This window comes from Dendrobates tinctorius, unplaced genomic scaffold (genome assembly GCF_039654945.1).
Source record: "Dendrobates tinctorius isolate UK_male_01 unplaced genomic scaffold, ASM3965494v1 ptg000020l, whole genome shotgun sequence".
Taxonomy (NCBI): Eukaryota; Metazoa; Chordata; class Amphibia; order Anura; family Dendrobatidae; genus Dendrobates; species Dendrobates tinctorius.
The window spans coordinates 52,385,267-52,397,841 of record NW_027361688.1 but is presented as its reverse complement, the minus strand read 5'-3'; the positions used below and the strand labels follow the sequence as shown (position 1 = coordinate 52,397,841).

General features: G+C 43.4%; 1 protein-coding gene across 3 annotated transcripts in view; it reads right to left on the bottom strand.

The window, feature by feature from the left end:
• FCHSD1 (FCH and double SH3 domains 1) overlaps nucleotides 1-12,575 on the bottom strand; it is a 145,768-nt gene that overhangs the window by 44,335 nt on the left and 88,858 nt on the right. For all 3 annotated transcript variants that reach the window (XM_073568039.1, XM_073568040.1, XM_073568041.1), the window contains 3 exons: nucleotides 8,172-8,294; nucleotides 5,541-5,636; nucleotides 3,516-3,635 (listed from right to left, as the gene is read on the bottom strand). In XM_073568039.1, the coding sequence (XP_073424140.1) occupies nucleotides 3,516-3,635; nucleotides 5,541-5,636; nucleotides 8,172-8,294 (339 nt within the window). The remainder of the gene's footprint in view (nucleotides 1-3,515; nucleotides 3,636-5,540; nucleotides 5,637-8,171; nucleotides 8,295-12,575) is intronic.

Sequence of the window (12,575 nt, the reverse complement as noted above, 5' to 3'; positions counted from 1 at the left end):
ATCAGTCTACAGGAAGCAACCTAGGGGACCTCGGCCCCGAATGGAAGATTTTAGGACTGCTCCATTGACCATTACTGAACCATGGATACATTTGGAGAAAGACAGGATTGGGACCCGACGGTCACTTGGCTCCATGGAGATGTTTGGAGAAGCCAGGCTGTGACCCTCGGGTCAAATGGTCTTGTACCTCTATGGACTGACATCTTTCTAAGCTTGTTGTTACCTCCTCTTTGTGTGTGCCACAGGTTGGATAATCGGCTCTGTAAACTCTGAAGTGACAGCTGCTCTTATCCCGGCGAGTCAGGGAAGGGTGAGACTCTAGTGTGCATCATCTTGGGTACTGTGCTAGGACTGCTACGTGTTATCTGCCTGTTGTGTGGTTCAATAAAGGATTGCCACACTGTTACCCTCACCCTGTTTTGTCTGAGTAGCGTTACGCCCATGTTAAAGGGAGAACGGGTGTTAGGTGGGACGATCCCTGGTCCATGCGGTTCCGGTAAATACACACCCATCAGTCTGCCAGCATTATAGGTGCTGGATATATTATTAAATAGATTATGAAATAGTCCATAAATTACTGAAATACGGTAACAAGAACCTATCGTGGATAATGTGAATGAGTGCAGATAATGGCAGCAGTGCTGGTTTACAATCTTGTCATTTATCTATTGCTGGAATGAGAGCAATTCAGAGATTACACAGAACTTTTCAGTCATTGCTGCCTTCGTCAAGAATAAAACTAAATGGCCACAGTATGTTGGGATATGGGGAATGTGGGCTACACAGCGGGCACGGCAGACATTTGCCCTTCATAAGAATGAAAGGCGCAGTCGTATAAGCAGATCTGCTTTATCCACAATCACTTTTCTTCTTAGTGGAGGGTTTTGTTTTACGTTTCTCCTGGACACCGAAACCTCCCATTGTGCTCACATGCTGGGATCGGTTTTTGTACCTCAACTAAAATATTTATGCGCTCTGCAATATGTACATATATTTAGAGGACGTAACAGAAAATTTGGCATCTGTTCAGCTCAACTGGGGCTGCTTTCCTGCGTCCTTGGATATCTGATCCGCAGAAACTTTCAATGCAAGGTCACAAAACCCCAGACACGGTAATGGGCGGTCAAGAGAAACCACATGAAATCAATGCCTGTCCTGAAAGAGCATCAAGAGCCTAAACCGACAAGAGTAAGGACTTGACAAAAAGGGAACTTTCCCCTTTAAAAGTCATACACTATTTATATTGAACAATTGCATAAATAGTAATTCCCACACACTTTTCTATTCTCAGAATCTACCTAAACTCCACTTTACTGGGGATTTACATTACTCATTGTTGCCAACAGTAGAATGCAGATTGTCGATTATGGCAGCGTTTTCTTTCTCCTCATTTCTCAGAGGTGGGCACGCCAGACATCCACCACTCTTTTGTTACATCATTGAACTAATAAAAGTCAGACCACTCTTGTGTGAATACTTTTACAACATTATAGGACACAGGGATGACTGCAGTGCTCCTGATACTCTGGTGTGGTATTTTATGAAACTTTTGAGCAATGCCTTTACTGGTTGACTACATTTAAATTTTTCATTCTCATCCACAAAGCTCTTCACAATGCTGCACCCTCCTACATCTCCTCATTCTTCTCTGTTTACCACCCTATAGTCTAACGGAGATTTTTCCATAATAATGCCATCAAGACTTCTCTCATGCTGCGCCAGTTCTCTGGAATGCAGTACCCCAGGCAAATCAGATTAAATACCACCATCCACAGTTTTATTGTGCCTTTCAAACACATATTTTTAGGGAGGCCCATTACATTCTCTAATTTGGCTGCCTTCTACACCTTATCCAAGCACGTTCGCTCATCACTATTGTCAATATTGTAGCACCAGACCCCTATTGCGGGCACACTATGTACAAAAAGTACCCTATTCCAAAAGACATCCATTGTTTTACATTATGTGGCTCATCATTTGGCATCCTCAACCTAAAAAGGTATCATCATACAACTCCTTTAAATGGAAAGTTTAAATCAGATTTTTAGGCTAAATGTATTTTCCAAAATTTTTTTTTGTCTTTCACATGATGAATATTAGAAATCTTGTCATTTTCACAGTGACCACTGGGAACTATTCTAGATATATAATCCTTGTTCCTTGAGGAAATTAAAGCATTTGAAGCAATAAAATGGCTCAGACCCCATCTTTTGTATTGAAGCATCTAATGAGCGTGTGCCATGGTCATTGTGGAGGGAGGGGGAGCTGGGAGAGATGTGACATCACTTCATTGTAATCGGTGGCTCCAGCTGTGTAATAGAGCTGTTACCTATCACTGTAATCCTGGTCTGTGAGGATAACGACACTGCTGAAAAAAATGAAGTATGAGACTGTAGAATGGCCCCAGTGGCCAATGCAAAAATTGAAAGATCTCTCATTTTATTTTAATAAAAATGATGTGGAAAAATAAAACATGACCAAAAAACATATATATATATTCATGACACAATTGATTTGGATAACAAGTCATTCTCTGATGATACATTCTCTGATGGTGAGGCTTTTTCAGAGCAGGATCAGATAAAATGCAACTTTTGTATCACCAGAATAAAGACACTTATAGGGCAGCTGCCTCCTATAGGTGGCACCAGTGAGAAAGATTTCTGTCTGTCTCCTTTTCCCCAGGGATAATTACCTGGGCTTTCAGGCTGAGCACCAGATGGAGGTTTCCCTAAGGAGAAAGAGTGCCCCTAGATTGGTCGTGTCACCCATGTATTAAAAAGAAACAGTCAGCAGGGTTTCTCACGCCAAACTATTTATATGCGCACGGATCTCTTTCAAAGACAAATCCAGCAATATCTTTACGTGGCCAGTCCAATCCTCCATTGAGAAATCAGCATATGATTTGATAGGCAAATTAGGCTATCCGAAATCTAAACCTTTTTTCCCTCTCCTTCTGGAGAATAGAGCTGGAGTGACGGAGGCTTCAGATCTACCATAGCCATTTACAAATCACTTCAAACACCGATTTCTCGCTTATGGAGGAACAGATGGGACATGCAAAGGTATTGGCGGGCTAGTCTTTGAAAGAAGCGCTGGCTTCTTGGCTTTTTTGTTAGTCTTTGAAAGGGTTACATGCACATAAAAATAGTTTGGGCTGAAGAGCTATTTGTAGGTCTGAAGCCTCTGTCACTACAGCTCTATTCCCTACCTTTTCTCAGTAACGGAGGAACGGACTGGCCATGTAAAGGTATTGCTGGACTTGTCTTAAAAATATATAAATCGTTTGGAAGGGGGGGGGCTGAAATCCTGCTGACAGACACCGACTGACGTGTACAAAAAAAGCTGTAGGCAAATGATAATGAGAACTATTTTAAAACTAAAGTATAAGTAAAGTGCACCACATGCCCAACATTCACCACGACAAACCCCTTACTAAACAAGTGCAAAGATGACAGAAATGGGAGAACGAACTGTCACAAGACGGCAGTAATTTCCAGCACATGCCTACTAACCCTTTCTCCATGAGTCTTCAGTTTATAATCTCTGGCAGATCTGCTCGTCCACCTACGCGCCTCCTTATCCAAGACGTTCATTTCGTCGGGCGCTTTTATGAGGGTCACCAGCTTTAATATCTGAGAAAAAATTCAAAAAAAAAATTCAAAAAAGAAATAATAGTTCCCAGAATATTTCATACAGCATTTGCATTTTATTGGTGATCAGAGATGATTTTCACGGAAAGATTACCATCGCTTTATACATTCACTAAATCGACTTTGTTAGAAGTGTATTGCACAGGCTGTGGCCACAATGAGAAGTGTTATCTCCTGCATGATGTGTCACTAATGATGACTCATGGAGAAGAGAGAATTTGTTCTCATTTTAGAAAGAAATGGGTGGCTTTTCCAGTTTATCAAAAGTTTTAAAATAGCATCTCGAAAACTATAAAGATGCTATTTTAAAACTTTTGATAAACTGGAAAAGCCACCCATTTCTTTCTAAAATGAGAAACATTCTCTCTTCTCCATGAGTCATCATTAGTGACACATCATCATCATGCAGGAGAATAATCACCAATACTGAGATATCCACTGTGAATAAAGTAATTCCATCACACATACACTATGGATAATAGGATTAGGGCACCCCCAGGAGCTCTTCTGACCTTGTGCTACAAATCCATAGGTATTAATATGGAGCACTTCCCCTTTTCCATCTATATCAAACTTCCCGTCTTCTGGGAAGGAGTTCTACAAGGTTTTGGTGGTATCTGAGAATTTTCGCCCACTCATTAAGGAGACCATTTGTGAGGTCGGACACGGATGTTGGGGGAGACAGCTGGTCTTGCAATCTCTATTGTCGTAATTCCAATGGTGTTGGATGGGTGGCCGGTCATGTTCTTCCAAACCAAACTCCCCCATCCGTGACTTTATGGACCTTGCTTTGTGCTCTAGGATCCAGTCGTGTGGAAATTGAAAAGGACCTTCCTCAAACCCCTAAAAACAACCCAATTATATTATCCCTCCTCCACCAAAACTTTAAAGTAAATGCACTAAGACATATAAAGTTCTCTTGGCATTCACCAAACCCAGACTGTCAGAGAAACAGGATTCATCACTCTACAGAACAAAGTTCCTCTGCTCCGGAGTTCAGTGTTGGATTCTTTACACCACTCCCATCTGATGCGTGGCATTGTGCTTGGTGATGTACGGCTTACATGCAGCTGCTTGGCCATGGAATCCCATTCCATGAAGGTCCTGATGCACAGTTTTCGTGTGGAAGTTAAAGCCAGGGGAGATGTGGACTCTGCAGTTATGGAATCAGCAGAGTGATAGGAACTTTGGGAACTCATGTACTTTGCTCATCTGTACTCTGTGACCCTGCCCTGTAACTTTGTGGCTGAGTCGCTGTGGCTCCTAAACGCTTCTAATTTTCAATAACCGCACTCACAACTGACCACGGAATATTTAGGAGAGAAGCAATCTCATGCATGTATTTGTTACACCGGTGACAACCAGTAGGACCACGCTAGTATCAGTGAGCTCTTACTATTGAAATCAGCAACAGAGCGCAAGGAATGGGAATGAAAATATGAGGAATATTAAAAAGGAAAGATCACTTAAAAAGAATTTGTCATCAGGATTTTATACCAAAAACAAACGACATGTATGTAAAGGTGCTTTAATGCTGAGTAAATCCTTACCTTTCTTGTAGAAATCAATTTTGCCGCTTTAGAGGAATTCATACTTTAAATCGTATGCTAATGAGTCACAAGTGCAGTGGGCGGGCTCTGCACTTGCAGCTCCCCTGCCTCTCTCCATAGTCCCCGCCCGCTCCCTGCCTCCTGTCTCTGACAGACTGCCCACTGCACTTGCAGCTCACTAGCATACGATTTCAACTATGGATTTCTCTAAAACAGCAAAACTGATTTCTACAAGAAAGGTAAGGATTTTCTCAGCAGTCAAGCACCTTTATTTATATGCCACTAGATTGAGGTTTATTGTTTCACACTCTAAACAGGAATCAATACAATCTCGCACCTTGTCCGCTCCTGCCGGCTGGAATTGCTGAATTGGCGTCGGGGAAAAAACATTGGTGTCTTTCAAAAATAGCTGGAGATTCTGCTGACGGGAGACCTGAAAGACAGAGAGAAGGCTGAAACATGCACAGGCTTGTCTACAAAAGACAGACATTTCTGCCATCGGCATCCTGAGGAAGGGACGCTGCTCCATGCTCTGCCTCACCGCCGACACCGGACCCGCAACATCGCACCCCGGGACTGCAGCATTGCCTCCAGCATCATGAGGAAGGGAACCTGCTTCATGCTCTGCCTCACCGCTGACCCCGGACCCACAGTATCACACCCTGGGACTGCAGCATTGCCCCAAATTCTGCTGCCGCCAGTATCCTGAGGAAGGGACCCTGCTCCATGCTCCACCTCACCGCCGACACTGGAGCCGCAGCATCGCACCCCAGGACTACAGCATTGCCCCATTTCTGTTGCTGCCAGCATCTTGAGGAAGGGACCCTGCTCCATTACACCGTCGACACTGGACCCACAGCATCGCACCCCGGGACTGCAGCATTGCCCCCCTTCTAATGCCGACAGCATCTTGAGGAAGGGACCCTGCTCCATGCCCCGCCTCACTGCCAACACCGGACCCGCAGCATCGCACCCCGGGACTGTAGCATTGCCCCACTTCTGCTGCCGGCTTCCTGAGGAAGGCACCATGTCTCCTGTGACCCTGCTCTACCATCGCTGGCCCTCAGGTAAGATACCTTAAATTCGGACAATAAGGTGGACACCCAACTTATAAAAATCTTTTTTTTTTCTACTATTTTCCATACCAAAATTTGGGGTGCGTCTTATGGTCCGGTGCATCTTGTTGACCGAAAAATATGGTACTATCACCTGAATTGCTCACTAGAAGGGGATATTCCACTGATAGAAGGTCTTGAAATATTCTACATCCAAATTCAGCTGTCGATATGGGCATGAAGGTCAAGGAACGTTGATTCTCAGGGAGATCTATGTCCGGCCCATAGATCTTAACAGCTCATTTACATATTAAGAAAAATGTGAATTTCTCTGGGATAAAACCTCAGATCACATATCAAGGTATCATTTTCTTCAGCTTCCTATGAGCTACGTGCCCATATAGACGGCTTAGGAGGATTGATCCCACTGACAGATTCCCTGAACATTACTGAACACAATCTTCTGTGAGCTTTAGGCAGGGCACACATTATATAAACTGCTAACTCCCTGCTTCTAGTGACCAGTTATATATGTTATACCCGACCGTGGTTCTGTTCTTACACCTCTGCAGCTCTGATGCTGTGTGCTCTTCAGGTGCTGACCCTTGCTTTTGCCTGATGATTCTGACTTGTTTTCTGACCCTTCTCTGCCAACACGCTACACTGGCCAGCAGCCACTCTGTGAACCTAACCAAGGTGTAAGTATAGATCGCTGTAAAGAGTAAAGCCCATCGTTTCTATGGGACATGGTAAACAAAGTGGCTAGCACAAATTCTGTGCATGGAAACCTATTAAGAACTACCAGCCTTCATGAACACAGCTCCACTACAATCTGTCTTAATCACTGAAATGCTTATAAATGGAGGCATGCGATATTAGGGAATTGCTCTTCATGCAGTTCCCTGTATATTACTACACTAAAATATTATGGCAGTTAACAATGTATTACCAACCCAATGAACATGTGATCTATGGACAGTAAGCAAAGTATTAATTTTATAGCAGGATGTCAACAATTACAGCATTATATCATTTCTATTAAAATATAATTGCTCATTACCACATCTCTGGTAAACCGGTATAGCAACTTGTGACATGCAAAAGCCTTATTAGAAAGTTTCACAAATTATTGGGACCCACAACCTGCTTTCTACACAAGTAGAATGATTTTGTTAGACAAGTGAATCTGTCAGCAGGTTTTTACTATGTAATCTGAGAACAGCATGATGTAGAGGCCGAAAGCCTGATTGGAGTGATGTGTTACTTAATGGGCTGCATGCTTTCATTTTGATACAATCACTGTTTTATCTGCTGCAGATCGAGCAGTGCGCAGAATGCTGAGCCCTGTATGACCCCGCCCACACCGCTGATTGGCAGTTTTCTCTGTTGCCAATGTAGCAGTGCTCCAATGCAGAGCTCTGTATAACCCAGCCCCATCACTGATTGGCTGCTTTCTATGTACACTGCACACTGACAGAAAGCTTTTAGTACGGCAGGAGGACTACTTGGCACAAGACACCTAGTCCTCTAGTCATACTCTCCTGCTGATAAAACACTGAATTTATTGAAAAAGCAACACACAGCACAGTAAGTGACAAATCACTGGAATCAGGGTCTCAATCCTGATTCCATAAGAATCTCTTCTGGCACACGGAAGAAACAAGTGCGGGCTTTTTTCACACAGATTTTGTCAATGAAAAAAAACTTTTTTCTCTTTACGGTGTTTACTGTATGTGCTATTTAATTTGATCTTTGGTAGATCAGACCTTTATGGACGCAGCAACACAAAATAGTTTTTTTTTTTTTTAAATTTATTTTTAAATGGCGGAAATGAAGCACGATTTGAACTTTTATATAAGTATTTTTTTTTACTATTTTTTAGTCCATGAGAACAATAGAGAGAAAGCGGTTACCTGAAGAGACATCTCCAGGGTGTCCCGGAGTCGTTCTTGAGTGGATCGGCAGGTACTGAGTTCAGTCTTATTGATCATTGAAAGATAATCTCGTAAACGCTCGTAGAGATCCCCGTCCAAAACCTGCAGACAATGTACAATGTTATTAAAAAAAATAGCAAGATCTGCTCATTGCAATCATGTGCACACATACGGTGCTCTCTAAAGGATTTATACTGAACCATGTAGCAAGTGATAAAGTTGCTGCAAATAAATTATGGGGTCCAGAAATGAGAAAGACATTTATATATATAAAAAAAAAACCCCTAAATTTATGTTGCAGTACCACAAAGCTAACACTGTGTGGCGCTAGAATGCTTTGTTTCCCTTGCGCAGCTGGAACACACTGCCGCTGCTGAGCAGGAACGTCACGGCTCACCATTACCCAAACACATGAACAAACAAGGCCTGAGCCAAGGAAAATAGTTTAACATCAGAACTTCTTGATCATTAGTAACTGAGCGAGTGAAGATAAGACGGGAGATGGAAGTCTGATAGAAAGCATGTATAAACCTTTCTGGCCTTATCACTGGTTATAAGGAAAGTTTATACAGCTATAAAGTGGTGCAAGGAGACAGACGTGGACAAGATACTCGTGTCCTTCGCACTGGCACGCTTTAGTCATGGGTCACTATGCCAGTGCAGACCACATGATGAACGACCACACTGGGCACTCTGTCTCGTGTCCCCTGATCTGATTTGCCCGTTTACCTCTGGCTTACGAACTCGGGACTGTCCCAATAGGCCTACTGCCCCCGATGCAGTCTCCGGAGAACCACTCATTCCGACTATCAATTTTCCTCATCTCTACTGGGTCACACTATCCGGTGCCTCGGTCTCCTCTCACTTCAGGGACACCCCACTACATGTGGCTCTGCTCCATGGTTAGACCGTAGGTCTGCTTCTACTGCAGGCTGATCCCTATCTGGCCCCTGACAGGAAACTGCCTCTGTTCTTTCCATTTGGCCCCCCACTCTGGGCTAGTTCCAAACATTAACCATGTCTCTCCCTGTTAACTTTTCAGTGTTGGGCAGAACACTACTCTACCATTAATAGCACACCACTAAACACACTACACATCACATTACAGTAATACATATGTATTCAAGGGGGAACATGGGCAAAACATCCATCTTCCTAGACAGGATGGATTAAATCTGAACTCTACAGAAGAGGGAAAATTTCCCATTGCGCCACCTTTTTCTACATGTACAGCCCTATAGTGCCATTCAAACAGTGAAGGGGAAAAAAAAAGATGTTCAGGGGTCATCTTTTGTTCTGTTCTGTCTACAATGCAGATCATCCTAAGTGATAGATAAGAGTTAGAAGAGGTTAAAAAGGTTGCCCAGGACTTGTATACAGAACACCTATTCCTTAGGTAGGTCATCAGTATCAATATGTGGGGTCTAACATTTAGCACCACCACTGATCAGCTGCTAGCAGGTCACAGTGTACAGAGTGGAACAGCACAGCGCCATACTGTGTAGTGGCCATTCTCAGGTACTGCAGTGGAGGCTGATCTGCAGTTACCCGACACCGACCACTACAGTGTACTACACTATTCTTCTGGTGGCTACTGCACCTAATAATTCATCAATGCTGGTACTGGGAGTTGCAGCCCAAACATTCTTATTTTGATGACCTACTCTAAGAATAAATGCTCAATATCTCAGTCCTGGATATTACCTATAAAAGGAATCTGTCAGCAGGATTAGCCTCCTAAGCAGTCTATAAGGACATGCAGGTCACAGGAAGCTGAATAAAATGATACCTTGATCTCTGTGATCTGATGCCTTGCTTCAGAGTAAGCCACATTATTGTTAATATGTAAATGAGCTGCTAAGATCTATGGGCTGGACATAGATCTCCCTGAGAATCTGCCTCCAGAGCTTACTATAAATTAAAGGAGACATTACCAGTGTGAGACATGTACAGTGACGGCAAAAAAAATCTTTACACTTGTGCAGCAAAAAAAACCTTTACATTTAAAATCCACATCATAATTTCACTTTTCAAAAGTGTACACAATGGGGGAGATAATAAAAACTGTCTAATATTAAAGCTGGATTTGTTGCAAATATCAACCAATCAATGCTCAGTTTTCACTTCTCTGGTAAAACGAAAGCTGCACTCTGGTTGTTATGTGCAGCTCAGCCAGTTTTGCTATTAGGCAGTCTTTTATTATCTCCCTCAGTTTTTTATTATCTCCCACAATGGGTCGAAAGAAGCTTAAAATGGAAGAGAAATCCCGTGCCTTGACTCTGCTCGAGAAGGGGGATTCGGTGATTGCTGTAGCTAGAGATCTGGGAGTGTCAAGAGAAGCAATTTATCAACTGAAGCGGTCGGCGGCATCATTGCCTCCTGGGATGGTACCGCAGAGGAAGTCAGGCTCTGGCGCACCTAAGAAGACTTCACCAAGGACTGATAAGCTTCTGAAGCGTGAAGTGATGTCACATCCTTCTATAACTGCTGTTGAACTAAAAAACAAGTACCCTATGCTCCTCCAGAACATCGCAACTAGGACAATTCGTCACCGCCTGCAGAAGGACCTGGGTCTACCAAGTTGCCGTGCCGCAAAGAAGCCCCTGCTCACAGCAGCAATGAAGAAGAAAAGGCTTGCCTTTTGTAAGAAATATCAAGATTGGACATCTGAAGAGTGGAAGAAAGTGATGTTTAGTGATGAGAGCACTTTCAGGCTGGTCAGGGGAGGATCAAAGGTTGTGCGTCGTCCAAGTACCGTGTCACGGTATGACCCAAAATATACAGTTAAGACTGTTAAACACTCTGACAGTGTGATGGTGTGGGGTGCATTCAGTGGAAGCATGGGCAGGGCAGGTTTGTACTTCCTTCCCAAGAATGTAACTATGAAAGCAAGCAATTATATTACTGTTTTGGAAGAACACATGCTTACTTTTTGGGTCATACATCAGCGTGATTACTTTATGCATGATGGAGCCCCTGTCCACAAAGCCAAGGCCGTGAGAAAGTTTCTCAGTGACCATAACATTAACATTTTAGAGTGGCCAGGTAATTCCCCTGACCTTAACCCCATAGAAAATGCCTGGAATTTAATGAAAAACAAGGTTCAAGAGACACGACCCAGCAACATCAACAATCTAAAGGAGGTGCTGAAGACACTGTGGGTCAACATGGACTCCACATACTTAGCCAGCCTTGCTGAATCCATGCCTAAACAACTGCAGATGGTGATAAAATGTAAGGGTGACATGACAAAATACTAATTATAATAAAATATCCACAATAAAACACTTGAATATTAAGATTTTGTGGTTTCATTGAACTTGTAAAGATTTTTTTTGCCGGCACTGTAGCTCAGGAGGGGAAACTGTCCATTTCATAGATTACTCCCCCATTGGCTCAGGGAGGAAAAAACAAACAAACCGAGTTCTTACTCACCAATCCACTGCAACCTATCACCGCTGATCAGTTTTGGGTTTTTTTGCAGCCAATGCAGATGGTATCTGCAGAGGAGCCAGTTAGGGGGGATGCTGGTGCACGGCACGACCGGAAACGGTCCAGTGGATGTATGTGATGTCACCGCAGGAAACTGATCAAAGACCAGCAGGGGCCATGGCTATGGTGGGAGAAGGGCCAGTTCCGACTAAAGTGAGCGTGACCTGATTTTTTGGGGTAAAACTACTCTCTGAATTAAGATCCCTTCCCATTGTAACAGGCAACTTGCACAGGCACCCAAAAAAAATAAGTGTTGGCAAAAAAAGAACGGGAGCAGCCTGTTCCCATCAGTCCTTTTTGTCGGGGGAGACGATTCAGAGACACCAGTCCCACTCAGCCTTTTGCTACGAGTCCCCCTCACCCGTCGATAACCACACGGCAAATGAACACATGTAAATTCCAGAGGATAAACACAAAAATAAGACATTATTGTACAAGACGCAATAAAAGAAGAATGTACAGGAAGCAATAAATGGTAAGTGGCGTTACTGGAAGGAAAGCGCCTGCGAGTCAGAAAGACGTCAATATCATCGGACAGTTCTCCGTTCATGTGATCAATATAATGCTAGATACACAGCGACGGCATTACTGGCCGCTCCACTACAATACAAGAAAAGGCTTTCCATTTTTGCCCTATGGATTGAGGTATTGATGTAGAAGCGAGTATCAAGGCTCAGGAGTCTACCAGCACATGGGGGAGTATGGCGGTCACCAAGGGGAAGGCTGCAGAGTCTGGATAGCTGGTGCCTTCGGGTTTAACTCATGATGCAGCTGCAGACATCAGAGGGAATCACGGGATTAAAAGCCAACTGCAAACGCTGGTACAAAGAAATCCCTTTGATCTAGTTTCTTCTTATTTAGCAAATTCATAAGATAGGGAGCAGAAAGATC